This window comes from Hyperoodon ampullatus, assembly GCF_949752795.1.
Source record: "Hyperoodon ampullatus genome assembly, chromosome: 15".
Classification (NCBI taxonomy): Eukaryota; Metazoa; Chordata; class Mammalia; order Artiodactyla; family Ziphiidae; genus Hyperoodon; species Hyperoodon ampullatus.
Window position 1 is genome coordinate 59,116,610 of NC_136928.1, and position 27,992 is coordinate 59,144,601.

At 41.7% G+C, this 27,992-nt stretch overlaps 1 protein-coding gene across 2 annotated transcripts; it reads right to left on the bottom strand.

The window, feature by feature from the left end:
- QPCT (glutaminyl-peptide cyclotransferase) lies at positions 1 to 27,992 on the bottom strand. Of its 2 annotated transcripts, XM_079721473.1 has the most exons (7): positions 27,815 to 27,992; positions 19,732 to 19,878; positions 13,128 to 13,406; positions 7,740 to 7,916; positions 5,448 to 5,547; positions 2,123 to 2,239; positions 1 to 643 (listed from the first exon to the last, which is right to left on the bottom strand). In XM_079721473.1, the coding sequence occupies exons 1-7, from the start codon at positions 27,932 to 27,934 to the stop codon at positions 498 to 500; spliced, it is 1,086 nt and encodes a 361-aa protein (XP_079577599.1). In that variant the 5' UTR covers positions 27,935 to 27,992; the 3' UTR covers positions 1 to 497. The 2 variants fall into 2 exon arrangements, with proteins under 2 accessions (XP_079577599.1, XP_079577600.1); XM_079721474.1 differs by lacking the exon at positions 2,123 to 2,239.

Here is a 27,992-nt window from a genome sequence, read left to right on the forward strand (position 1 = left end):
GACATTCGCAACATGGCATTTAATTCTGATTTAACTTCAATGAAATAAACCGTACAAAGATTTCTCAAAGAAATTGAGTCTTCAAACTGCATCTCTGTTTTGTATTATATGCAATAGATTCCCAAGTATAAGAAAATCATAAAACTAAGGATGTACTTTGCACATGACCATCATATTTAAGTACTATTTAGAAAAACGTGATACTGACTATACACATCTGATTTAGCTTCATAGTTTCTTATCTAAAGAAGTTTTTAAAAGATATTTACCTTCAGTTTTTCTTACATTTCCCTTTCTTTATCACTAGATGAAAATGAATAAGCAATTTGGACATGACATAAATCTAGGATATTCAAAGATACCTATAGAATGAATCTATAGGATAGAAGTTTCCAAACAGAAGTTTCCACACAGCATCTGGAGTCAGATTAATTTAAAGGGTGCCTTGACTTTTGAATATAATACTAGATGCAATTATCATAAACTAAACCAGACTATTACAAATGAAGATATTCTAACACAAAGACTTTTAGGATTTTGTTTAGATTATCAATGGTTGTTTTATCCAAATTTTCTTCATTGTCATCCATGGTGTGCCAGACTTCAGGGAAAGGAGATGGTATCAGATGCAAAACTGGAACACCTAACAAGATGAAACAACTTGTAATTAAGTGCATATTTCCCATGAGTAAACTAGAAAGTATCATTCTTCAAGGAAATCTGAGTAGGACTATACTATATACTGTACTATTCTATACTATATAAACACAGCTGATAGTTCATCAGCTTCTGTGTATTTCCCTGTATCTTACCCTTATACTCCAAAGTCATTCATTCGTTAAACAAATGTTAAGTAATTCAGTAAATAATTATAAAGCACTTACTATGTACCAGCCCCTATTCTAGGAATTGAGGGTTCATCAGTGAAAAGGCAAAGCCCTGCTCATATGGAGCTTACATTCTACTAGAGAAAGAAACAAATAAACAAATACAAAAAATAATTTTAGAAAGTGAGAAGGCTTATAAAGAATAGTAAAACAAGGTAAGGGAATAGAGAATGAGAGGCAGACAGTAGGGCCAATAAAGAGGTATTTAAAATCAGGGAAGGCCTCTTTGAGAAACTAACATTTAAATAGATGTAACAAAGGAGAAAGCAAGCTGTGTGAAGATCTGGGGACGAGCATTCCAGGCAGCAGTATTAGCAAGTGCAAAGGTCCTGAGGTAGGAGTGTGCTTGGCCTGCTTGAGGAACGGCAATGTGTTCCTCAAGCAATGTGGCTGGATCAGAGCAATAATTAGAGAGAGAGGTAGGAGGTGATGGCAAGGGAGAAAAGAGTTATAAAATGGAGGCCCTTGTAGGTCATGATAAAGACTTTGGGTTGTTTTCTACTTGATGGCAAGCTACCAGAGCTTTAGAGTAGGGAGGTAACATAATTTGATTGACATTTTTTAAAGATAACTCTTGCTCCTACGTAAAGAATAGGGAGGCGGAACTTCTCTAGTGGTGCAGTGGTAAAGAATCCGCCTGCCAATGCAGGGTGCATGGGTTCGAGCCCTGGTTTGGGAAAATCCCACATGCCACAAAGCAACTAAGCCCATGCACTTCAACTACTGAGCCTGCGTGCCTAGAGCCTGTGCTCCATAATGAGAAGCCCCTGCTATGAGAAGCCCATGCACCGCAACCAAGAGTGGGCCCTGCTCGCCACAACTAGAGAAAGCCCGCGCGCATCAACGAAGACCCAACGCAGCCAAAAATAAATAAATTTTTAAAAAGAAAAAGAATATTGCTTCTTTATTAGCAGGAAAACACCAGAGTTACACAAACTATAAGAATACAATCTAGCTCTATGAAAGGGAAGGCAGGATGTCAGAGGTATATGAGATTTGATAAATATTCTATGTGTAGGAAAAAATATAAAAGTGTCCTCAGGGATTTGGAATGACTTTCATAAAAAAAAATAGAAGCCATGAGATGATTGTTGAATGATTTACTTAATCAGTTATTAAATTGAATGGTTCTTCACACTTCTAGACTGTTGCAAATGCACATAAAATACAATAAATATAATAGGTAAAAAACACACATGTGCAGGCATGCATACATATATACACTCATACATTACCTTTTCTTAAAAATGGAATATGGTCATCCTGAATCACACCTCCATAACCATAATTCTGGAAATACTGCCTCTCCCAAGAGTGATCCTTGAGGAAACCTAATTCATGGAGTTCATTTTCTGCAGATGATAATTAGACAGCAGATGAACATATATTTTTATCTGATCAACAGTCAGATGCATAAGGAGTTTGAAATCTTGACACTTGGTTTTAAAACATTATGCAGTAGTACACCCATGGCAACAACCTCTGAGCTGCAGGAGTCAGGCCTCCCCAGAGGGCCCACGGCCTCTGCCCTCACTGCCCTGGAGGTGGGCGGTGAGACCCCAGGACAGGAACCCAGCCTCTGGCTCCAAAGAAGAATCAGGCCCTAAAAGAGAGCCCTAACAAAATTAGACAATGGTTCTCCTCTGGTTCGTGATTTTAAAGCTGATTTTGCTGCCACGTTTGGCAAAGCAAGGGCCACTCTGTTCTCCCAGCAGTTCCAAGTCTGGGCCACACACCTGCTTTTGAGGAGGAGAGACCCTACGGGAGCAAAGACGCCCCCAGGCCACACAGCAGGTCGTCAGGGCCGTCACCACCTTGTCCCCTGAGGGCAGGCTGCCGGCTTCTTGTTTACAACCAAAGATGGTCAAAAGCATCATTTGTATCTTCAATCAAATCAAGCACTCAAAGACACAGTAATATTTTGGTAACATTTAAATATTCAAAGCACATGATGAATACGAGTTCACTGTCAGAAATCCTCACAGCATCTCACATGCCTTTCATTCTACAGATGACGCAGCAGGGAGAACATTTCAACCGAGATTTTTAAAAGCCTTTGTCTTTGGCGTCTGTTTTTTTTAAGTTTTCAAACTGTAAATGTTGGGCTTTGTATTTTGATGTAAACTCAGAATAGTGGCATTTGGGGCCAGTGACCAAAAACCAAACCAAACTTGTAACTGACCATGGATCTTAATAAACCTGTTCTTGGTAAAAAGAAAAAAAAAACCCTCTGAGCTGAACTTGGGTGTGGACATTTTGGAGTCCTTCTAAGAGTCACACATGATTCTAGCTTTACAGGTGAGAACCTCCTTAGAATCAGAAACTCAGCAGAACAATGGAGAGATGGAGAATGAGAAAGCTAGAGGAAAATGGAGAGAAAAAACACAGGTGTAGATACTTACAGATCCTCAATCCTGCATGAAGAATGCCTTACGAGGAGACGCAGAACTTGAAAGGGGAATCCTTAGAGAGAATAGGTATGAAGTACTATACTGAGTGACCACTCTTTGGGAAAGGGATACCTATTATGACTTGCATCAGTGGTTCTCAAAGTGGTCTCTGATCAGCTGCATCAGCACCACCTGGGAACTTGTTAGAAATGCAAATGATCTTGTCCCATCTCAGACCAACTGAATTAGAAATTCTGGGGGTGGGGTCCAGCGATCTGTGGTGTAACAAGCCCCCCGGGTGATTCTAATGCACACTAAACTTTGAGAACCATTGGCCTACATTTCGTCAGTCCTGTCATCTTGCAACATAGAACCCATGTATTACAGGATTACATATAACATGAGCCTATGTTACAAGATGATAAGAGATCACAAGAAGAGTTTAAGACAACTGAATGAAACTTTCCAGGATTGGTTATTTTAATTACTAAATTTAAAGGGTAAAATTAGACCGAGTGGTAAGCATTCATATGTAATGTGATTTTAGGAACATCAAGAAAGCCCTACTATGACCAAAACAATATTCCCATCTGTTTATTGATAATTATAATTCCTTTACCTTAGGATACAACTTTTCCTTATACAATTAGAGATATGGTTTGAAGTGTAAGGATCACTCGGTGGGTTATACAATGGGTTAAAATTGTATTAAGATGTGAGTTACTGATATACATTCATTCCAGTGGAGGAAATAAGAGAAGGGAATCAAATCCTTGACAGAAGGCCAAACCCAATTTCTTGAGGCTACTCAAAGTAAGGAAAACATGCTGTAAGGAAGTGCCCCCAAGAAGCTTACATTAATAATACCATAATAGCAATTCTTTCAAACTAGAAATTTAAATTTGCCAAAGATAAGCATCTGAGGTTCAGGTAAAAGTTTCTTTCATAATATTCTAGATCTGGATATTAAGCACGTTCTGAACTAGTGGCAAAAGCATGAGTTGAGATGGCAGCATTTTCCCCACTGCTGAGAAGAAAGTACAACCCTATCCTGCTCCAAGAAGTTTGTGTGGCTAGAAAGGAATTCTTAGCCTGATGTTCTTGCCTCAAAGCAGGGCTCCTGGCCTGGATTCTATAATAAAATTCTATCACATGTTCACCTCTCCCTGATGCCAATTTTTTGTGCTTTGTTGTGTTTTGTTTTGGGGTGTTTGTGTGTATGTGTGTGGAGAGGGAGGGGTGTATGGAGTGGAGGTACAAGAGAAAGCAGTTATTCTCCTTTTCCTTCTGCAAGCCCCAAGCCTCTCTCCTGAGCCATAGATATCTTTGTTTCCTTGGCTGGTCTGGCCTAACCTTATCTGGTCTCTTCCACTCTCATTTATTTGACACTGAACCTTCTCTTAAATGACTCTTGAAGGATTTTGGCTTGCTGTTGCATCGCCATCTCTTACTCCTTTGGAAAATAAGCAGAGATTGTACTAGATTTTTTTTTTTTTTTTTTTTTTTTGCTATACGCGGGCCTCTCACTGTTGTGGCCTCTCCCGTTGCGGAGCACAGGCTCCGGATGCGCAGGCTCAGCGGCCACGGCTCACGGGCCCAGCCGCTCTGCAGCACCTGGGATCTTCCCAGACCGGGGCACGAACCCGTGTCCCCTGCATCGGCAGGTGGACTCTCAACCACTGCGCCACCAGGGAAGCCCTGTACTAGATTTAAAAGAAAATCACATCTGCATAAAGCAGAAAATAGAAGATGACAAAGACAGAGATGGAAAAGAAAGAAACATTAAAAAATATCTTTTGGTATCATTATGAGGACATAACATTCATCATTATCCAACATGCTTTGCTGAGTTTTCCCTAAAAATGCATTCCATATGCTTCAAACAGGACTCTCAGAAAATATTTCCAAGCCATTTCTAAGGATATGCAAATATGAAATGTAGTATTTTATGTTTCCATTTCAAAATTCAGTTTCATGCAGGAAAATAAAGTTGGCCTTCTAAAAGAGATGAATAGGAATAATAAACTAATCAATAAAGCAAGAAAAAAAGCCAGTAAAGTATATTGTATACTCAAATCGCACACTTAAATCATAAATTCTGAATTTTAAAACTCAGTGTTTGTCAGTGGGAAGAAACCAGGTTTGACTCTTGAATAACAGTGGTGCTTACCAATTGCTTGAAGTCTATGAAACCATCTGGCAGTGTCTGGGAAAAAGTTGGGAAATGTTGGGTTTGGAGCTCCAATTAAATCCAGTAAGATCAATAAGTCCTAAGGGAGAAAAAATATTGTATAATTACTGTCGCCAAAACACATTTCATACTCATCAATGGAAAAAAAAAATCAGTCAAAACTAACTGCACTTTAATAACTGAGAATAAAATGGGGAGCTGTATAAATAAACAAAAGGTTTAATAACATTGTAAGTGAATCCTTTGGGGGAAATTTTTAAATCTTGCTTATGCAATGTGGACAAACGGCAAATTGTAGATTCTTTTTGTCTGTAACCCCAGAAGGATATCACTAAGGATAAATTAGAAGGAGGACATTTGGATAAATATTTCATAGGAAAAAAAAAAGAATACATTTGCTTTATTTCAGGTGGGCATGCAAGCCTGTCTGATCTTCTATTCCATTCTAATTAGCCATTTTATCCCCAGTCTATAATAACACCACTGCCAAAGGAGAGCATCTGGATAGTAACTATTTATTCCTTAAAGCAGCATATAAGAAAATTTCCTTGACTAGAAGCTCTATGAGCTTAGTCCCTGGATCTCCTTTTCCTTTTCTATCAAACAAGAAGCTCAAGCTTGCTGATCTCTAAAGGTCCTTTCTGGCTATAAGCCTCTATAATAAACCAGTGTTTCTTAACTTATTTGAGACATAAAACATCAGCAGGCTTGAGGACTCCCTGAAGACTAACCCAAGATTAAGAACTCCTGATTTATATAAGTGAGGTAAGGTATGGGTAAATATCTAGCATTGATCCTGACGTGTAATAGATAAATATTTTCAGAGTCTATATGACTCTAAAGACATAGTATCTACTAACTCATGAATGATGATTAAATATACTCACTGGGAAAAAATAGTCTTGTTTGAAATAGGAGTATATTCACAAGGTTGGATAAGCTCCTAAGAGTTTGTTTCTGGGGGAAAAAATGGTCTAACTATCACTATGGATTCATATATTTGGACTGGTAAACAGATAACTTTGTTCCTCCTGCCGATCGATCAGGTCTCTTCTCCTCTGAACCCTTTTTAGCCACTTGAGCAAAAGTGATTAAATGAGATACCAGTTATGTTCTCCTAACCCCTTATGAGCTGCCAGTGGGCAATGAGACAGACAGAAAGCCAACATGAGATGTGCTGGATTCACAGAGGACATTGAATGTGGTCATTTGGACTCACAGGGTGAAGGTCAGTGATAGGGCAAAGACAGGGATGAACGGAGAGGGTTAGAAACAGGCTATCAGTTCACAGATAGGGTGAGGGCCAGGGGTGGATGGAGCCACAGGGAAGAATGACGTCTCAGGGGTTCCATGCTGCGGTTAGTGAGGACTCAAATACTGAGTGAAAGTCAAATATGGGAAGGGAGCCAGAATAGGAAGGAAATTCAAAGGTGGGGTAAGGGACTAGGTATGGGCTGTGGGGTCAGAATGGGGGATGAGGAGGGGGCCATAAGCTGCACCCATTACTTGGTAATAGGATCAGGGTTTTAAGGCAGCACTGAAATGTCTCCACCACCATGTCAAAGCACCACGTCAAAACTGACACATCAGGGGCTTCCCTGGTGGCGCAGTGGTTGAGAGTCCACCTGCCGATGCAGGGGACATGGGTTCATGCCCCGGTCCAGGAGGATCCCACATGCCGCAGAGCGGCTGGGCCCGTGAGCCATGGCTGCTGAGCCTGCGCGTCCGGAGCCTGTGCTCCACAATGGGAGAGGCCACAACAGTGAGAGGCCTGCGTACCGCAAAAAAAAAAACAAAAACCTGACACATCAAAATGTCCTATACACACTTGGAGTCACTATAATGCTTTGAAGCCACCGAGGAAATTCTTCACTCTCATCCCCATACTATGTTCCACTCTTACTCCATTTCCCAAGACCCCAGCCTCCTCTGGCTTGACAGAGGCCTCAAAGATGGGATTTGCTCTCTCCACCTCTATACTTACTGGGGGAATGTGCTCCCGTGAGACTGAAATGAATCTGATGTTTCCTTATTCTGAATTTCTACATCATTTTAATTGAGCTCAGTCAACTTCTAACCTAGAATCATTCTTTTTTAGCTCTGGGGTTCCTCAAAAACCCAACGCCTGCCAAAAAAATGTTCTATTATAAACACTCTGCTCCAAGAATGCTGTGGCATTTTTAGGTCTTTAATTGGCTTCCCCTCCCTGCCACAGGCTTCCTTTGAATCAGAGTCTGTAGCTGCAGCACCGTGAAAATTACCTGGACTCACCATGCCATGCAATTGGTTGGTGTCCGTCGCTCCAGGTGGATGTGCAGTTGATGCCATCTTGGAAGCTAAGTGCCGAGACCCATACAGAGAATCTTGAGGAGACCAGTGAAGAAAAGCTTCTTCTCCATCAAAGAAAATTAGCTGGAGTGAGAGATCTGGCTTCGAGTCTGAAGCATCCTGATTTAAAACAAAAACAGTAGAAAAAGAGCAAAAATATGAGAACTAAAAAATAGCACGTTTTCCTATTAACTGGACAAAAAGACAGATGTACCGTGAAGAAAAGGAAGAAGCCAAAGCAAGTGAAAATATGCCAAAATTTATTTTGCACCATTTCCTCTCTGAAAATCATCACGGGTCCCACAGTCTGCAGCCACAGAAATCTCACCTTCTTCACTCCCTCTGAAAATATAAGTCTTACACTTTTTTCTTACTCCTTAGAGAACACTGGAACTATGGAACTGCAGTGGTGGACACTGTGACACAACACCCAGGTCCCTTTCAGAAGGGTGCATTTTCCCTGTTGCCAGTAGAGGTGTCCGCAGAAGGCCTTCAGTTGTTAGTCCCTTTAAGGATTTTGTCAGCCATGGGGGTTCTTACATCCAGTGACTGGCCTAAGCAGGTGCTGGGGGCTCCAGAGCTCCCCAGGGTTGACTGAGGCTGTTGTTGAACCTGCATGGCAGCCCGGCTTCTTCCTCTGCCTACTCCCATCTCTTTCCCCTCCCTGCCACAGGTGTTGAGCCAAGGCCACTCCCTACTACGTGATTGAAATGCTAACCTCCACGTCAGAGTGCGCCTCCCAGGGAATCCAACCTGAAACAACGCAAATCTATCTTGCTTCTCACCTTATGTAAGTCTGCAGTGTTGTACTGAGCCTAGGTTCAAGAATCTGCCCTTGGAATGCAACAGAGACCCAAAGAATGGTAATTACAGTCTCTCCCTCAGAGGAACCTACACTTTAGTTGGGTTAGGGAAAGATGAAACAAATACACGGGTATGGTAAAATGTACTAAGGGTCACAACTATAACACAAAACTCCTCTGGAAATTGGATAGATTGAGAAGTGGAATCCTTGGAGTGTCAAGGAAGACTTCATGAAAGAGACAGTCACTGAGTGGAACTTAGGAGGGTGAGTAGGATTCTGATTGATTTTATACTTTCCACTGTCTGACAACTCTCACCTTTCAGATTAGTCCTTCTGGTACCCTATCCCCACAATCCTTCAACCCCATTGGAATCCATAATCTTTTGAAATGTTCACCTTTTCCCAGTCTTTCCTTTACCCTTATGATGTCCTCACTTCACCATATATTCAGCTTAAATTCCAGAGTCAATCATTCTAATTGCTCCCTGCGTACACACTCAACTCCTGTGCCTCTCTCTGCCTTGGTCAAACTCACATGGCAAAAACATAATATTAAGTCCAACTCTCTGCCTGCTTTGTGCCTGCACTCAGGCAGCTGAACATGGATGAAGAAAAATACACCACCATTTGCTCTCTCTGCCCCTGTGCCGTCCTGGGGAATGTGCTCCCGTTGGAGGAACTGAATCTGATGTTTCCTTAATCTGTTACGGATAACACTTCTCTTATCTAAGGATATTAAAAGAGTGTTCTTTAAGTTATTTTCTGCTCCTGTACACTATTTCTTCTGAGTCCATTTTTCAACTTGTATTATTTGTTTTGCTTTCTTTCTTTCATGCTGGAGATGGTCCTCAAATATCTGATCATCCTTTGTGTTCACTTGCATTAAGCAATAAGATACTAAAACACTGATTAGAGACACAGATTGGTTGGCTCCACTGCAGGGCAATCTGATGCCCAGTGAGTGTTTTCACTGAGGATCCCCAAATGTCACTGTCTGTGGGTCTTTTCTATGAGGTGGTTCACATTTTCCAGAGAAGGGTCCTCCAGGTTCCTGTCTGATGGGTGTGAGCTAGCTGCTGTCTTTCTCGTGCCGGAAGTGAGGGAAGGTTAGGGAATCTCACTGCTCAGTGTGTAGTCTTTCCCCTAATCTCACTGATTTCCATGAGGCACCTCATTACTGCCCTTCTTTATATCTGGTGTCCCAACATCCAAAACCTCCCTGGTTCAATTTCTCCAGAAAAATATCCTGTCACCTCCTACAAGGGTACAGGTGGAATACTCACCTACCTGCCAGCTGTGGGGTAGAAATCTTATATACCTAAGTGCTCCTTATACAGACTTAAAACACTCTCCTTGTCCGCCCTCTGCCTCACTTCTGCCTTCCTTACTGTCTCCTCCCATCCCTGAGCCAGTCAGGATTTTTCAGGGGACCACTGGCTTCCTTTTTCCCCTCTGGGGAATGTGACGTCTCTGTACTCTGATATGTCATCTGCCTTTTCTCCATTCACCTTCTGTCTTCATATGGTGGTTTCCAGATGTTCACTGGATTCTTCAAAGATGGAATTTTTCTTGATCGTTTTAGGGTGATTTCATCAGAAGGAGGAAAATGTCTTTATCAAGTGAAAAGTAAGTTATCTTTATATGGTAATCATTTCAATTGTCTTAATATTACTCCTTAATTAGGCCCCAAGAAAAGGACAGTTTATTGTATTTTGAGTCTCTCATAACTCCTGACAGTACTAAGCACAGGATGTGTCTATCTCTATACTATATATGCACTCAGGGTTTAATAAGAACTCAGTAATGAAACAGATTGTCTCACTGGCAACACGTGTATAGTGCATACATTTGTGAAGACAGTCTAAGTTTCCAGTTGTTTAAAGGGACTTGACTGGTTCCAAAGTTCTAACTCCAAATCAAACAGAACACCAGGGCAGAATAAGACTGCTTGGGACCGGAGACATTCTGTTAATGCCCAGGGCAGAAGCAAAAGGAGGCAGTCTTCATATTCTGCAAGCTTGAAGGTTCGGGTGCCTCAGAAATGTCAACAGCTTGGCGACTCCAGTGTTCAGTGCGATGACTTCCTTTCATTCTCTTCTCTTAGCACCATTTCATTTAGATAGGCATAGACCGTTTTGGACAATTACCCTGAGTCCTGTGAGGCAACGTGCTCTTTTTACTTCTTTTTAGGATTGGCAGAAAAATAACTGTGGCCTTCAACTTCTAATAACTCAGCCTAGTATCTCGGAGTTAGAAAATCTGCATGGCTAGATTTTCTTGTAGTCATTCTTCCTGGCAATATGACAAACACCTAGTAACCACTGTTACTAGGGTCAGTATGTTACCTGCAGTCTTTCCCCAACCAAGGCTGTATCAGCTAATGCCACAACACTAAGGTGTAAAAACCACCCGAAACTCAGTGGCTTAAAACAACAATCATGAGTTCTGTGGGGTCTGCAGGTCAGCTGGGGACAACTGGTCTAGGCTGGAGAAGCCCTGCTTCACCCTGCAGTCGTCTAGCTGGGCTCTGCTTCACAAGCCTCTTAGCCTCCTCCTGGGACTGGCAGGCCAGCCAAGGCACGCTCTCCCCATGACGATGGCAAAGACATGACAGAGCAAGTCCAATTGCACAAGCACATTTCCAGCCTCTGTTTGTGTCATCTACTAGCATCCCATTGGCCAAAGCAAGTCAAATAACCAACTCCAGAGACAAGGAATGAGGAAGTACCACCTGCTAAAGTGGAAGGGTACCGCAAAGTTACAAGACAAAAGAGGTGAATGTACAATTACACTCTTATTGCTAGAGGAGGAAGACTGCAAAGAATTGGAACCATCATCCAATCTCCTATCCAGTCTTCTCCCAGGTCACATTCTTCCACCCCTTACCCAACCCATGACAGCTGAAGGACATGAAATATCTCCTTAATACAAATCAAGTTAAAGTACAACTGGAAGAATAAAACTGATACTCTCAAAGTTTGCATTCAAAACTAGTCTTTATTTTTAATTGTCCACATCACTGCTTACCTCTATTAGAAAAGATAATTAAAAGAATGTATGTGTATTTTGTTAATGGAGATCCTCACTCAACAACTCATTCAGTCCTTTCTATTTCTGTTCACCAAAAGCAGGTGTGAATTACATGGAAAAAGGTAAAGGAGCTCACCAAGAGATTGTGAGCCCACCACACAGATTGTGTCTTTTTTTTTTTTTTTTTTTTTTGCGGTACGCGGGCCTCTCACTGTTGTGGCCTCTCCCGTTGCGGAGCACAGGCTCCGGATGCGCAGGCTCAGCAGCCATGGCTCACGGGCCCAGCCGCTCCGCGGCATATGGGATTCTCCCAGACCGGGGCACGAACCCGTATCCCCTGCATCGGCAGGCGGACTCTCAACCACTGCGCCACCAGGGAGGCCCCACAGATTGTGTCTTTAAGTCATACTTCGCCTCACTTCATGTCCTTACACTAGAAATGCAAATACGAAAAATTAACCTTTTATATCAGCTTCTGAACTCTCTCACCCAATTGCTGGGAAAGGATGCTAGTTAAAAGCAGGACAGAGCATGGGACAAAGACATTATAGAAGGTTCAGAAAACAAAACAAAATGAAAAAACAGTGAAAAAGATACTGAGAGGTTATAAACAATTCTTGCTTTCTTCAAATTCAGCATCTAAAGCAAAAATAGAACCAAATATCTCTATTACTTCCATTACAAGATAAATCTTTTACTTCTTTACCCCCCTTGTATCAAAAGCTGGCCCCTTCATAAAGCTTTGAGGGGAAAAGAAGGTATTTGTTGCCTGCGAACAAAGTTTTTTGTTTCTGCTTTGTTGTGTTTACTTGGTTATGAGTGATATCTGAACAAAATGTCTTCATCTAGCTTAGCACTTTTTTTCAATATACACTTAAGAACACAGAGACTGAAATAACATCTGAGAGTCCCAGAAGTATTCTGAGCTGAGAATGTAACAAAAGCTTTGCTATGCTGCATAAAATTGAGCCAAGATTCACAGATAATAACAATAATGCATTTCTGCTTCATGCTTTTCATCTTGATGTGTCTGAATTACCCACTGTCTACTTCAGAACCACTAGCAGAAACTCCCTCCTTGACTCAAGGCCGCCACATCTCAGTATGGAAGGCTGTGATGTTCCATGACTATATAAACAAGAAGAAGTAAACATAATTCTCCTACACATGCCTGTACCAACCTTCCACCTTCTTCATTTTTTGCGAAAAGAAAACAATGTTTTTTTTAATTTGATGTGTATTCATAACTAAGAAATCAAGTGCCAATGAATGAATATACTGTCATGTACTTATTGCCCATGGTGGACATTTTAAATAATATAATCTTCCAATTAATATTATTTCAACTTCATTTCATTTTGCAACAAATTAGTACAAAATGTACAGAAAGCCTACACTTCTAAATGGCTTTCTCACTCACCCAAGGATTCTAGAATTCACTCTGAATTACTGCTAACATGTTTTATCTCAGGAATCTACAAGAGGGAAACAGATACCTTCAACGAAAGGAGTTGCTTGTCTACGGCCCGGGCAAGTTCCAGTATCATCGCACATGGCACAGCTGAATCAGTGGCTCCCACAAACACTCTGTTGTCCCAACGAGGAAAATACTTGGAGTCATAGTGACAGGCGAGGACCAAGTGTCGTTTAGCAGTGGGATTGAGGGTGCTGATAATATTTGAGAAAGACCGGTACCCATAGGGTGTCTGACTCAAGAAGGTATCCACTTCCAAGACCCAGTCAGCTTGAAGTCTCTGAATTCTCTGCATGATGTGCTGATCAAAACAAAAAGCAAAATTTCAGCTCTAGACAGTTAAATTTTATGTAATGCCTTTCAAGTTAAAAATGCAATCCATGCTTATTATATGAAGCAAGGATGTTTAAAGGAAAAGCTAATCCTCTCCCTCTCCCTTAACCTCCGCCTGCCAATCCAACTCAACCAACTGTTAACATTACCAATGTTAAGAGTCTGCTGTATATCTTTCCACACTCCTTGTTTATACAAACATGTACTAGCACTCAAACACGTGTATTTGGCCGAGGGATGTATATTCTTATAGGAATAGAATCCTACTCTGTATTTCCTCTGCTCCTTGCCCCTCTCACTTAACAGTGTATCATGGAGATCTCTGCACATCAGGAGAGAGAGCTCCAGTTCAGTATATATTAAAGCCCACTTTTAATATTTCTAGGAGGATAACAAGACAGGTTTGAGAAATTACATATACTAGGTGGGTCGTACAGGTCATAACTTCTACTCTAAGCTCTTTGAGGGTGAGAATTGCACACGGCAGCTCTTTTTGTCCGAAGCACTTAGTATGTGCCTCCAGTCAGCAAATATTTCGTAATGTAACAAACACTAACAAAAAATACTAATGCTCACCTGTTAAGGATAATTCACAGAGAGTCCCGTTACAAGGGGATGGTTGGGGGATACTTGAGGCTCTGCCCGCTCTAAGAATCAACAAGCAACTCTGAACCATAATGACATATCAAGCAGTTTTCCCTTTCCATTCAAGGCAGGTCCAGACCTACTGCAAATGGTGGTGAAAATAAGAAAGAATCTATTTTCCCATCTCTCCTGGTCATCTTGGGCTTTGTGAGCAACACGGTGACTGACAGGGAAAAGCAGCAGATGGAAAAGAAACACCTCTTCAGGGACTGGAGGTGTCTTCTTAAAGAATCTAGGGCTTCCCTGGTGGCACAGTGGCTAAGAATCCGCCTGCCAATGCAGGGGACACGGGTTCAAGCCCTTGTCCGGGAAGATCCCACATGCTGCAGATCAGCTGAGCACGTGAGCCACAACTACTGAGCCCGCGTGCCACAACTACCGAAGCCCGCGCACCTAGGGCCCGTGCTCCACAACAAGAGAAGCCACCGCAATGAGAAGCCTGCACACCGCAGTGAAGAGTAGCCCCTGCTCGCCACAACTAGAGAGCCCGCACACAGCAAAAAAGACCCAATGCAGCCAAAAATAAATAAAATAAATAAATTTATTAAAAAAATAAAAAGAATCTAGAGTTTGTGGTGTGAAAAGGTACAGGTGAGTTCATTGCTGTTCCATTTGCCCTTTCCTATCTTTATTTTCCCTTTGCTTTATTTTCCTCACTATGTTCCATTTATTTCGTTTTGAAATATTATACAGATTTTTGTAAGTTGCCTTAAAAAATTATTTTTAAGTCACACAACAAACTAACCATCAACACATCCGGTGGGGATGGACCTTGAGGTGATAAACAAATAACTTATAATGACTGGAAAAGAATGGGAGATTCCCCTCCACACACGACTTTCTAGCCTAGCCAAGTCTTGTGTGACCTGCCCTAACTAATGTGACATGATACGTAGGCAAGGGCCTCGGAACAACTGTGGCAGGAAGCTTCCAGGAAGAGGAAAACTAAGCCAGAGGGAGGACAGTGATTCTACAGTCGGTCCTGCAAAAGCCAAATAAACAAACAGTTTCCCAGATATTCACTCCTTGCTCTCTGTCAGGAGGTGGACTTTGGCCTAAAGAGCATGTATACACAGTACCTTATCTTTTCTATTACACATTTACAGGTTGTCTTTTCATATAAAAACAATTTTTAAAACTTTATAACCTTTTTGAAATTATCACTCATATCTCATTTATTTTGTTATTCTCCACAATTCTTAGTGCTGAGCTTTGTACACAGTAGGCTATCAGTAAATATGGGTTGATTATAACAAATAAGTTATTCTCAATGAGATTATATAAAATTATATGATATGGAACATTAACAGTTTGACTAGAGAGAAATCACTGCATCTAAGACAAGTTTTCCAGAGAATGTGAAAATAAGTTATCCTCAGACTTTGGCGAAAAGAAATTTTTCCATGAAAGGGGTCAATCTTAAAAAAAAATAAAAAGCACATCCTCCAGAACATCTGGTATCCAGATGATGAACTGCTCCATAAAATGTGTTCAATACCAATAGCTGCCTGCATGCTTACAAAATGAATTGGGATTTTAAAAAATATATCTGTTAGCTTTGCTCAGCTGAAGTCTCACACACAAACTCATTCCTCATCCAGTGAACAGGTTTTGGCCATAATTTCTGATATCTGTGTTGACACTAAAATCCACAAAAGCATCAGCAAAAAGAGTTCTGCCTGAACTAACATTTTTTATTCAGTATAAATACTTTTATTTATCTTAGCAACTAATTTCTTTATAAACAATCAAATTGGCTGCATAATCTAATTAGGTCACCAATGTCCTTTATTGTTGAGCTTTTGGCTTGCAGACTTAGTCTGCAAGTTCCCACTATAATTCTCTAGAGTAGGCTCCAAAAGCTACTGCTCTTCTCACTAGAGTGCCCCTAAACAGGGAGTGCTTGGCTATGAGAGGGCGTCTAAAGCAGCTGTGCTTCTCTAACTACAGGTAGCAAAAGCCTCTGCCTACCAGGCATGCTAAAATGCAATTTAGAATACAGACTGTATTTTGGATTTCTATACATCTATCTTTTTACATAGGGAAGGGAGAAAAGAGACAAAGAGAGGTGGATAGATTGAGACAGAGAGAGATGGAGATTGAAAAGAGAGACAAAGAAAAGGATATGAAAACAGAGGGGGAGACAAGGAGAGAGAGAGAGACAGGCCAAGAGTGGCAGTGGAGAGACAGAGAGGAAGAGAAAGATAAAAGTAAACATGGCCTTCTACTTCCTGGGGAGGAAGGCCCCAGGGGATTTTGGGTTAACACTGGTGAATGATCCTGGGTCAAACTAATTAAACTTACATTCTCATTTCCAAGTTCTGAGAAACACTGTCATTAGTAGACCAGATTTGTTTGGAGGAAGCAGATCCTGTGATATTTGCAGTAAGTCTGCAAACAGACCAATGTCTGGATGCTGAACCCTGCCACTGGGGACTTCAGGTTCCTCCTTCCTCTTGGGTGGACCATATATTAGTCTCTCAGGCTCCAAGCTGAAGGCCCTCCACCCAGAGCCCTCCATTCAGGGATACACATACCTTTCAATGAAGAAGCCTAGCTTTAGCTACTCAGATGCACTGGACATACATAGGGGATTTTAACCACCAAGTTTCTAGCTTGCCTCTTTTAGACAAAGTTTCTGGCTTGCTCCTTAGTGAGACTTTACCACCCTGATTTTTTAAATTTATTTTTTATTCCTCTCTCAGCTAGAAATCACTGAAATCCTCTAAAATTTAATACTTTCAAAGTATTAAATTTACAAATAAAGTATCTTCTCAAATAAAAATATTCTAAAAATCCAACAGGCAGCTTTAGGCCCATTGATCAGAGACAATAAAAATGCAGACTATGGGATATTGTTCCCATATTATCTTCTGAAAGGGAATTCAGAGCAATGCACATCTTTATTGATAACTGCTAAAACTTAAATCACTAACCAATTTTATATCAAGTCCACACTTTGTTTAGATTTTAGAGTCTTCTTTAATTATAACGCTGAAACTCTATGAATTATAAAACATCTGATCTAGTGCTCAAAAATGCCTTAGGAGAAAAAAATAATTTTCCACCAATCTTGTCAAAATGGAGTTCAGAGTAAAAGGTACTAATCCTAGTCAAATTAAAGCCATTAAGTGGAGTTCCCTCATAATAACTCAGTGTCATCTACCTCATCTTCAAAAGAGGAAACCATTTATCTTCCACAGCTTAGGGGACAGCTTTCCTAAAACTCATCGTAATTTTCTTTCCCCAAAATTATAAAATCAAATCTCTTAAGTGAGATTTCTAACACAACCATCCTGTTAGGACTACTGCTCTGTCAGCCAGCCCATGTGCAGGTAGCCCAGCTATTCCCAGCACATTCCAAAGTACCGTCAATAAATTTCTCACTTGCCTCCACCCCACATGACATGGAAGATGTTGTTATGGATTCTGTAATACTTTTAAATGAATATGAATTTTTAAAACCACCACAGAACCTATGTGTATTATTTGTGAAATCTATTCTGTTGAAGTTAAATATCAAATAGCAATATTTGTTGTCTTTATGGCTTTCTAGAGGTCACAGGCAAGGAACCTCAAGTCTGAAGTATGCACATACATTTCTCGGTATATACTTGGCCTTCTGAGCAAATGGTATGGGGAAATGAAAAAAGTGGAGATAAGTGAGCACTACAGACCTAGATTTTTTCTAATGAGGAACTGAGGATTTGGGGAAGACCCAGTAAGTGCCCTGAACTTCTTTTAGAAAATGCTTGGGAGACGAGGCCCAGGGGAGGTCACTGAAAAGCGTGGTATGCGCCTCACTCTCTGACCAGGGCCTGAGAAGATACAGAGCTGGACACATTTGTAAGCACACACCACAGAGCTGGTCTCTCCCTGCTACCACTCTCCAGGGATTGGATGGAGAGGTCAAGCAGATACCAGTCCGGGTTCTGGCCTCATCACTGCTACGTGTACAACCTTGAGCGAGTTAATTTGCATACTTAAGCCTCAGGTCTTTTTTAATTTTAATTTATTTAATTTTATTTATTTTTGGCTGCATTGGGTCTTCGTTGCTGCACGTAGGCTTTTCTCTAGTTGCGGCAAGCAGGGGCTACTCTTCGTTGTGGTGCGCAGGCTTATTGTCGTGGCTTCTCTTGTTGTGGAGCACGGGCTCTAGGTGCACGGGCTTCAGTAGTTGTGGCTCGCGGGCTCTAGAGCGCAGGCTCAGTAGTTGTGGCGCACAGGTTAGTTGCTCCGCGGCATGTGGGATCTTCCCAGACCAGGGCTCGAACCCGTGTCTCCTGCATTGGAGGGCGGATTCCTAACCACTGCACTACCACAGTAGCCCCCTCAGGTCTTTTTTAATCTGTAGCACTGGGAGAACAATTGTACCCACAATTATTGTGTGGACGGAATGAGATGATCCATGCAAAGACCTCTGTAAAGTGCCTGACCTGAAAAAAGTGCCAGATGAACATCAGCCATCATCAGCATTATTCCTCACCCTGCCTAGAGCTTAGAAAGAACTAAGGTGCTCTTTGGGTCTCTGCCACCTAAGTCCTTAGGGGAAGCAAGAGCTGTTTGGATAGAAGACAAGAGGCTAATGGGGCAACAGACAATGGCATCTGGGCTCAACTTGAAAAGCAGAAGCCGAATACTAGATAGAAAGGAAGAGCCCACCAGCTGTGCTGCCAGGCCTTGCAGGTGTCACTCTGTCACAGCAGCGGAGTGCCAAGGTGTTTGCCTGAAGTGTTAGGGCAGGTGGGCTACTCTCAGAGGAGGATATGAGAGGCCAGCCTCACCCCATTCCTTCCCAAGTTGCCCCTTAAAATGGGGCTACTTTGAAAAAATAGTCATTCAGAGCTGGGGTTTCAGATTGCTTAAGAGGACTGACACTAAGGAGACAGAGAGACATTCAGGTCTAGCCCACCTTATGGCTTAATTTACCCTCTATAACAGTGCCTTTCAAACTGCAGTGTGCAAATCAGTGTGCCTTGAAAACAGATTAGTGGGTCATGACCAGCTTTTAAAAAATAATAATAATAAATAGTAAAATAGAATTAATATCAGGGTAGATTGCAGGTAATAGGGGTATTTTTCATGAAACTTTTGTATCAGTTAACTCTATGTTTGTGTGTATAAAATGTAAAATATATATATTTGTTTACCATGGGTCAGAGTCAGAAGCCTGAGAAGCATTGTACTGGACAGAGTAGCTTATCACTGATCTTGACTCTCCCTCCTGGGAGAATACAATTTCCCAAAGGGGAATAAAGGCTTGTTAGGACAGTAACTCACTCGACCCAGAGCGGTTAAGAAAGAAATGTCCAAGCCTGTTGATATTGGGTGTTTAGGGTCCAAGAACACTCGGTTGGGTACCTGGGGTTGTGTTATAGAAATGATCAAGACTTGAGTACTTAGTACCCTGTCTGATGTTGCACCCCAGACAGAGATTTCACACATAAATTGATTTAGGTTAGCATGCATCTTTTAATTCAGAACAGATATTTGCTCTCAGTTGTTTGGTTTTCTGGGTGCTTATTTTAGTGAAAAAGATGAGATGACAGATCTGAATATCAGACAACTCAGCACTTCAGGCATAATGTTATCTCTCATGTGAAAGCAAAGTGTTCGACAACCTTCAGGTTTGTGTGCTGTTTTCTCACCTGGCGAGCAGCATAGCTTCCAGGGGATCCAGGATATCGCTCAATCAGCAACGGTCGTAAGTCATTTTGCCACATTTCAGAAATACTGGTGCCTTCTGCAACTTGTCGAAGAGATGATAAATTCAAAAGGGCTGGTTGGTGATAATTCTGAGGATCAAATAAAATTATTTAACTGGCTATCATTTCATAATATGTTTAAGACTTATCCTGAGACACTTTCAATTGTAAAATATTCGCTTTGAACCTCAAAATAAAGGGATAGCTCTTACGTTATACAAAGTAAATTAAACTACTCAACTTTAAAATTGGCCCCTTAGATCTAGAACTTAAACTGTTTTGGCAGCTTGTTTTTAAAACAGAATTAATATAATGCTTTGAACCTGAGAATTAATATTTAACACTTATAGCCTGTGTAATTTTAATAATTTTTGTACAATTGCTTTGTAAAACTAAGGTTTACAAATAACAATTGATATCCTAGTCTTAAGAAAACTTAATATTTCAAAAACTACTGCCAAAAAACAATATAATTTGTTAGCATAATTGCTTTATAAAAGCCAGTGAAGTCTTACAGAATAAGTATATTCTTGGGGTGAGAGAAACTAGATTCAAAGTTTCTGCCTGCCATTTATAGGTTGTATGACCTTGGGCAGGTCCCTTAAATTCACATTCCCCTCAAAATACCAATAAAGGAATTTGAGCTAAATCTGCACTGTCCAATGTGGTAGCCACAAGCCACATGTGCCCATTAAGCTCCTGAAATGTAGACAGTCAATATGTGTAATACATATATTGAATTTCAAAGACCTACCATGAAAAAAATGTAAAAGATCTCGCTAATAATTTTTATAGTGATTACACGTTGAAATGAAAATTTTTGATATATTGAGTTAAATAAAATATAGTATTAAAATTGGTTTCACCTACTGTCTTTTACTTTTTTAATAGAGCTACTAGAAAATTTTAAATTACATATGTGCTTCACATTATATATTGCTATTGAATAGCACTAACCTAGATGATTGCTGCAATTCTTTTCAGCCAGAGCTTGATGATTCTATAACCCATAAATAGTACACCTTTTGCCTTCAGTGAAAATTATTTTAATATTCTATTAATGCTCACACTCTTTGGTACACATATATTAATTAAGTGAACCTTAATTTAAGCAGCTGAACAAACATAACATTCAAATTTGTATTTTGGATATGACTTGACATGTGATACGAGTAATGATGAATCATTCATTCATTACATGTTTATCAGGTACTCAATGATGGAATATGTTACTCCTTCCCATAGGGAACAGTGTGATTCGTTGATCAGAGGATTTCTTCCCTAAGGGGAATGTTGAAGGTAACATAAATTCTTTGCAATGCAAAACAGAGCTCAGGGGAGCCCTGTCTATTTTACAGCTTTTTCCAAGACCAGTGTAAATTGACTATGTCTAAGTTATCACATGGCTATCTTCACTCCATGGGACACTGTGGAATTAGAGAATGCTTGTTGCCTAATTACTTTATACCCATCTACACTTTGCTATGCTTCAGCATCACTCTCAGGTATTATCATGCAAAGAGCATGGGCTGTGGGTCCAGGCAGCCCCCCTTCAACTCAGCCTCTCAACTCAACTCTCCACCACTTACTAGCTGGCCAGGTTACTTAACCTCATTAAGGCTTAACATTCTCATCTGTAAAAGGGAGGTAATAACACCTACTTCCTAGGGTAATTATAATTAAGTGAGCTAATACATGTAAACTGCCTCAGTAACTATTCGGAAAGTTTTATTAGTTCTATTACCTTTCATTAGTTCTATTACCGTCTACCAAACATTAAGAGGGATAGAATTCCAAGCTGGAAAGGCCGCTGAGAGATGATTATCATCCAATCTCTTTGCTTTCTGTCAGTGGAAACTGAGTCAGAGAAACCAACTGATTTTCCCAAGGTTGTAGAAGAGTTACAGGTAAGTTCGAGAGGAAGGATCCTGGTCCTGTAGCTTCCCCATCCCTTGCTAGTTCTCCTCTGCCTTCCTACACTGCCTGTGCACTTCCACTGTAAAACACAGTGTATCGATGCTGTATCTGGAACATCTTAAGGTTTGTGTTTATTTACTGGTAATACATTTTAAAATATATTTCCTTAGTAAATTTGTTGCTGCAGCCTTTAAACTCCTTGGTACCTCAGATCTAAGTCCTCCTGTTAACTCTCAAACAGCACTTTGAGAAGAAAGAAGGAGCTGAAAGACAACAATAGAAACGTGAGAAGTGAAAAGAGAATGGAGGCAAGAAGTTGGAAACTTACATGGTTAATTATCACTTAACACGGCCAACAAGAGCCTGCTGTCTCTCCTGCTGCCTCACAAGCCCCATGCAGGGCCACTGGCCCTGACTCACCATGCTTCAGTCACCTGGCATCCTTCCAGGACCCAAAGCAGTGTGAGGCTCAGGCCTCCCAGGGCCTTTGCATTGTGGTGCCTTCTACCTTGAAGGCTTTCCCCTTCCTCTTCACCTGGCTAACTCCTGCTCAGTTCAGGTTGTAGCTCAGAGGCCTTGTGTGTTTACTTGTTTAATGTCTGATTTCATGCAAGAGGTCAACTCCAGGAGGACAGGAACTATCTCTCTTATTTTCCACTCTCTCCCCAGAACCACACAGTACCCAGCTCACGTGGCACACTCAATAAATACTGGATGAATTCATCAAATGTGGAATCGATGGATGAACTATTTTTCTAAAATAGTTCAACTTCACTAAGATTATGTTTACATAATAATAAAGTAAAATGGGCATGTTTGCCATCATATATACCAAAATCAGTTGAATGAACAGAAATTATAAAGTCAGGAAAGACAAGTGGCTGCCTGCTGCAAAGGGCCAGGAAGTACTGTGGGTCAATGTTGGTGGGCTTTGTTCTTTTTGAATCTCTGAGAGTCGATGCTTGTGATGATTTAGAGTTGAGTTGGCCCAGTAGTCATTGTGACAATCAAGAACTGTTGTGTCAAAGGCTGTTTGGCCAGGGGCTCCTTTTCTATGTACTATCTATTACTCCATCCCAGAACCTACCTGGTCACTGTGGTCCTTCACTCTATGTCCACAGGGAAAGGAAATCAAGCTGATGTGTAAATGGGCAATTTATATTAAAGATTGCTGCCATGACCTCCCCCACACTGCCCACCTGCCCAGTGGGGTGGAGTGTCACTCCAGGACCCTTTGTTTTGGACATGTAAGGTCCCCCTGTCAAATAAATCATGGATGTCTCTGTCACTGTCACCGGGCTCTTTCTCTGGCCTTGAAACTAGGCAACTACAAGGCTTGCAGGCCTGCGGGGTACAGTCCAACAATTGGTGAGCCAAACAGGAGGCCAAGGAAATTCCCGTGAGCCCCGAGATGTTGGGAAATAAGGACGGGGAGGAAGAAGATAGATATATAAATAGGTGATTTATGGAGGCTTGAAAGAGTTCTTAAGAGATTTAAGAAAAAATGGGAGCAAAATAAATAACCCTCCAGCATCTCTACCTGTAACAGATATTGTGGATGAAACATAGTTGACAAATAGCACCAAAAAATGCTTAATGGATGAATAAAGGGTAAGCTCAGCAGACAGGCCCATCAGTGCTCCTGAATACAGACACTTACCTGTGTTGATCCTCAATTTCCTGGGCTCACCCACTTAATGAACATACTTCAGTAAAGTGCCCTCCTTCACCCTGCCTCCCTGGGAATAAAGATGCCCCTGTGAAATCACAGAGATTAAAAGCTTCCCAATCAGTGATGTATAGAGAAGGGGAACCAGTCACACTCAGTTAATTACTTAAGCCTTTCTATTGATAATTATTAAAGCCCTGAATGGAAAAGCATTTGCTTTTTCCAAACTAAATGGCATCCATTCTATTTTTATGGAGGCTGACTCTCAGAATCCAATAGATCTAAACATCTATGTGGGGCTGAGAGGAAGGAGGAAGAGGGGACACCTGGAAAGAAAGTATGGGCTGGGCATGAGGAGAGTAAACAAATGAGGCAAAACTATGTTGAGCCCAATGTTAAATGCCAACCCCCAATTATTCTAGGTGTATTTCAGTTAAAAGGCATGTAGACAATTTTCTATTGGTACAGGCATTCTCAGAGGAATGAGTCTCTATTACAGCCCCTGCCTTGTCTTTCATCCAGGCAGAAAGGACAATAAGTCTGCTCTGGGTGACAAGAATCTTTCAGCTAAAAAAGTGTGACCCAGATATCCTACAGCATCTCCTCTGGACTAATCACATGGTGCCAGGCCAAAGAGGAGTTTAATTACATAATTTGTAGAGCTGGCCCAGCTTGCAGAGGTATTTGAGGTCTCAAACCATTGAATTAAAGGGAGAACATTACAGAAGCATAGCCAATTCAATTCTAGTTTCCATCCCATATGAGCGTCTCCCAGACAGCACTCTGATTAACACCTGTGTCTACTGCAAATTCAACCCAGCCAGCATTTACTGAACTCTTTCTGTGTCAGATGCCACTGATATTACAAATGTAGCTGTGGAACAGTTGGGAAGTGAATAAGATAAAGTTCTGTCTTCTTTAAAGGCTAGCAGCCCTCTATCTAAAAGCAAAGTAGTGCAGGCTTTGAAAACAATAATATAGGGCCAAATCGCAGCTCCCTCACTTACTAGCTGTGACTAGGAAAAACTTCCTTATCTGTATAATGGATGTCATAGTACTTACCTGCCAGATGGTAGAAGCTGAAAAATGGCACATTTTCTTTCACCCTCTACCACCAATACCCAGGCTACCACTGGTCCCCTGTCCCTTCCTTGGAGTCTCCATTGCTGCTTCATGATTCATAAGAATCATGATGGGTAGAGGGGTAGATGGCTAAGAACTTTTAGAACCATGGAGGAGGGGAACCCTAAGATTTTTTAGAATACATGTGGCTCCTGAAGCAGAAGAATGTGAAATGCTGTGAAAGCAGTAATTGTCCTCCAGAACTACCCTGGAGGAGGACTGTTAGGTGAGGCCAACTTTCCTTTTCAAGGTTCCTCTGTTCAAAAAATCTGTCCCTCCACCCTCAACATGACTCGAATAATAAAGGAAAATTCTACCAATTAAAGTATGTTGGGTCCCAGCTTTACGATAAAGTTTGGAAACAACCTAACTATCTGATAATAAAGGGATAGTTAAACTAAGGAAAGATGAGGGCTCTTCAGTTCGCTGCTGTAATGGTGGTCAAGTTTCCTCATCTGTAAATTGGGGATGAACGTACCCTCCTCACAGGGGCACAGTGAGATTCAAGTCAGATGCTTATATATAGAATCCTGGTACCCAGATGCCAATGCCCCTAAATGTATACCTGTGGGCCCACCTGTGAATCTAACAACTTATAATATTACTTCTATGGAAAACAATGTTTATAAGTTTCAAATAAGCAAATCACAGTCTTCTAAACACAACCAAAAATTAGGGTTGAACTGTTTTTACATATTAGATCCCACTGTTAGAGACACACCTTTATTTCAAAGCAAAGAAAATGGATTTCATAATCAATGCTTCCTTTACCACACCTCACCTTTCGGCAGACCAGTGTGCCAAGGGCACATCCCAGATGACTAATAGCTAAATGCCATTCAGAGCAGGAAGGCATGTATTTTAGTGTGGATTAATTCATTTCCCAGGCTGCAAACTGTACGTGACATCTGGAAGACTTTATGAAAGCCTGGAGAGTGAGGGAGGGCAGGGGGAACCAGAAATCAGGAATTGTCATGGTTGATTTTGTCATTTGCTTCATTAGCTTGCACCACTTTAAAGGAAACAATTTCCCAATAGAAAAGCGATCAGAAGTTTCTTCAATATAAAAGGGATTCGTGCTTTAAAAGACATTTCTCAACAGTTAGAGTCTCATTCATTTAAAACATTGTAAGAATCCAGCACCTTCTCCCACCCACAAATACATCCTGCCTGTAGATGATCCCTTCAGAGCAGCTCCTTCAAACAGTCCCCACCTCATTTAGTCCCATTCATGTCCATGTATCATAGACACATTTGGTGGCTCCACATTCCAGTAGTTAATGCCCCTTCCCAATTTCTGGTCAGGAAGGAGAAGATTTAAGTCTGTGCTGAATCCCCATGGGAAGCTTTTTTTTCTTTTTCTTTTTGCTAAGATTTTGCTGATTTATTTTTTTTAATAGAGCTTTATTGTAGTATAATTGCTTCACAATACTGTGTTAGTTTCTGTTGTACAACAACAGAAAGTGAATCAGCCATATGCATACATATGTCCCCATATCCCCTCCCTCTTGAGCCTCCTTCCCACCCTCCCTATCCCATCCCTCTAGGTCATCGCAAAGCACGGAGCTGATCTCCCTGCGCTATGTGGCTGCTTCCCACTAGCTAACCGTTTTACATTAGGTAGTATATATATATCGATGCTACTCTCAATTTACAACAGCTTCCCCCCTCCGCCCCCCCACACCATGTCCTCAAGTCCATTATCTATGTCTGTGTCTTTATTCCTGCCCTGCCACTTGGTGTTGTCAACTGTACCTTTTTTTTTTTTTAGATCCATATATATGTGTTAGCATACAGTATTTGTTTTTCTCTTTCTGACTTACTTCACTCTGTATGACAGACTCTAGGTCCATCCACCTCACTACAGATAACTCAATTTTGTTCCTCTTTATGGCTGAGTAATATTTCATTGTATATATGTGCCACATCTTCTTTATCCATTCATCTGTCGATGGACACTTAGGTTGCTTTCATGTCCTGGCTATTTATTGTAAACAGTGCTGCAATGAACATTGTGGTACATGTCCGTTTTGGAATTACGGTTTTTCTCAGGGTATGTGCCCAGTAGTGGGATTGCTGGGTCACATGGTAGTTCTATTTTTAGTTTTTTAAGGAACCTCCATACTGTTCTCCATAGTGATGGAAATAAAAACAAAAATACAAAAAAAAAAAACAATTAAACTTAAAAGCTTTTGCACAGCAAAGGAAGCTTTTCTTATAATGAAGTTATTCTTGGGTTGACTACCCTCATCCTCCCCAGGTTCCCTATGGCTAGTGGTGTCCATGTGTAAGTGGGGCATGTCGTGGCCCTTGAATGGTGAAGCTGTAAGTATCACCCAGAGAGCTGAAGTGGGCTATTCATACACATCGCCTGTGGCTGGGCAGGAGGGGCATGTGGACCATGAGAGGGCCTATGCATTCACATTATGTCCTGGATTTCCAAGCTGTGGATCAATACTAGCAGACTGTAAGCATTTAAAAGATCTGTTCAACAACACTGTCAAAGTTTATATCCCTTTACGTTGCTGCTTTTCTTAGTATCTTTAAAAGTATACCATTTACTCCAATACCATTAACCTTTGCTTAAGTCCCTAGCAATTTCAGGGGTTCAAAGCTGTTACACAAGAAAGGGAAATAATTGTGAACCTATATACTTCACACAAAGGGAACTTGCCAATCACTTTTATCCTAAGTTCCTTATGTGAAATCTCCAACTCTATACATTTCTCTGACAATTGCATTTTACTGTCTTTTGAGAAATATATATATATATATATATAAAGTAAAGCATGTCTCCAGTTAAGCTCCTTCGTTCGGAGCTGATCCGCTTAAAAATCTAAAACAGACTGACAGTGACACTGGACCGTGCTGAGACTGCATGAAAACCTCAACGTCGGGAGGGCTTCCTTGGATGCCGCGGCGAGGAAGCGGTGGGCACACCGCCAGACGCGCCCAGCACCCCGGCGGCCGGGAGCGCAGAGACCGCTGGCCTCGCGTGTCCCGAGCGGGCGGCGGCGCGGCGATGCACCCTCACCTCCCGGCTCCGCCACCGCAGGCGAGTCACACTTCCTGTGCCTATCAGTACCCGCATCCGACCGCAGCCGAGCTGAGGCTGGTGACATCACCCAGCTCCCGTGGCATCTCCAAAGCAGCCCCGCGGCCAGCGAGGACGCAGAGCCCCGACTCCTCGGGGCGCAGGGGCCGGGGACCTCGGCTCTGCCCCGCCTCTCATCCTACCTAGGTGGGGGTCACGGGACTCTTGAGTCCCCGCACCCGCAAGAGCCTCCCAGGTACAATCGCCCAGCAGCAGCCCCTCACCTTCTCCTGGGTCCACTCTGCCGCTCCCCGACTGACCCCCCGGGACACCAGGGGCAGGGCGGCCAACAGCAGCAGCAAACGGAGGGTGTCCACGACGCGCAGGTCCCTGCCGCCTGCCATCTCTCCTGGGCTCTCTGGGCGCCGGTTCCCCGAGCCGCAGGCGGTCACGAGCCCGGGA

Coding starts and splice junctions, on each gene's coding strand:
- QPCT (XM_079721473.1), bottom strand. CDS start 27,934: ATGGCAGGCGGCAGGGACCTGCGCGTCGTGGACACCCTCCGTTTGCTG. Junction 13,407..19,731: donor GAAGCTATGCTGCTCGCCAG/GTGAGAAAACAG, acceptor TGTTTTGATCAG/CACATCATGCAGAGAATTCA. Junction 5,548..7,739: donor CCAACCAATTGCATGGCATG/GTGAGTCCAGGT, acceptor TTTCTCCCTTAG/GACTTATTGATCTTACTGGA.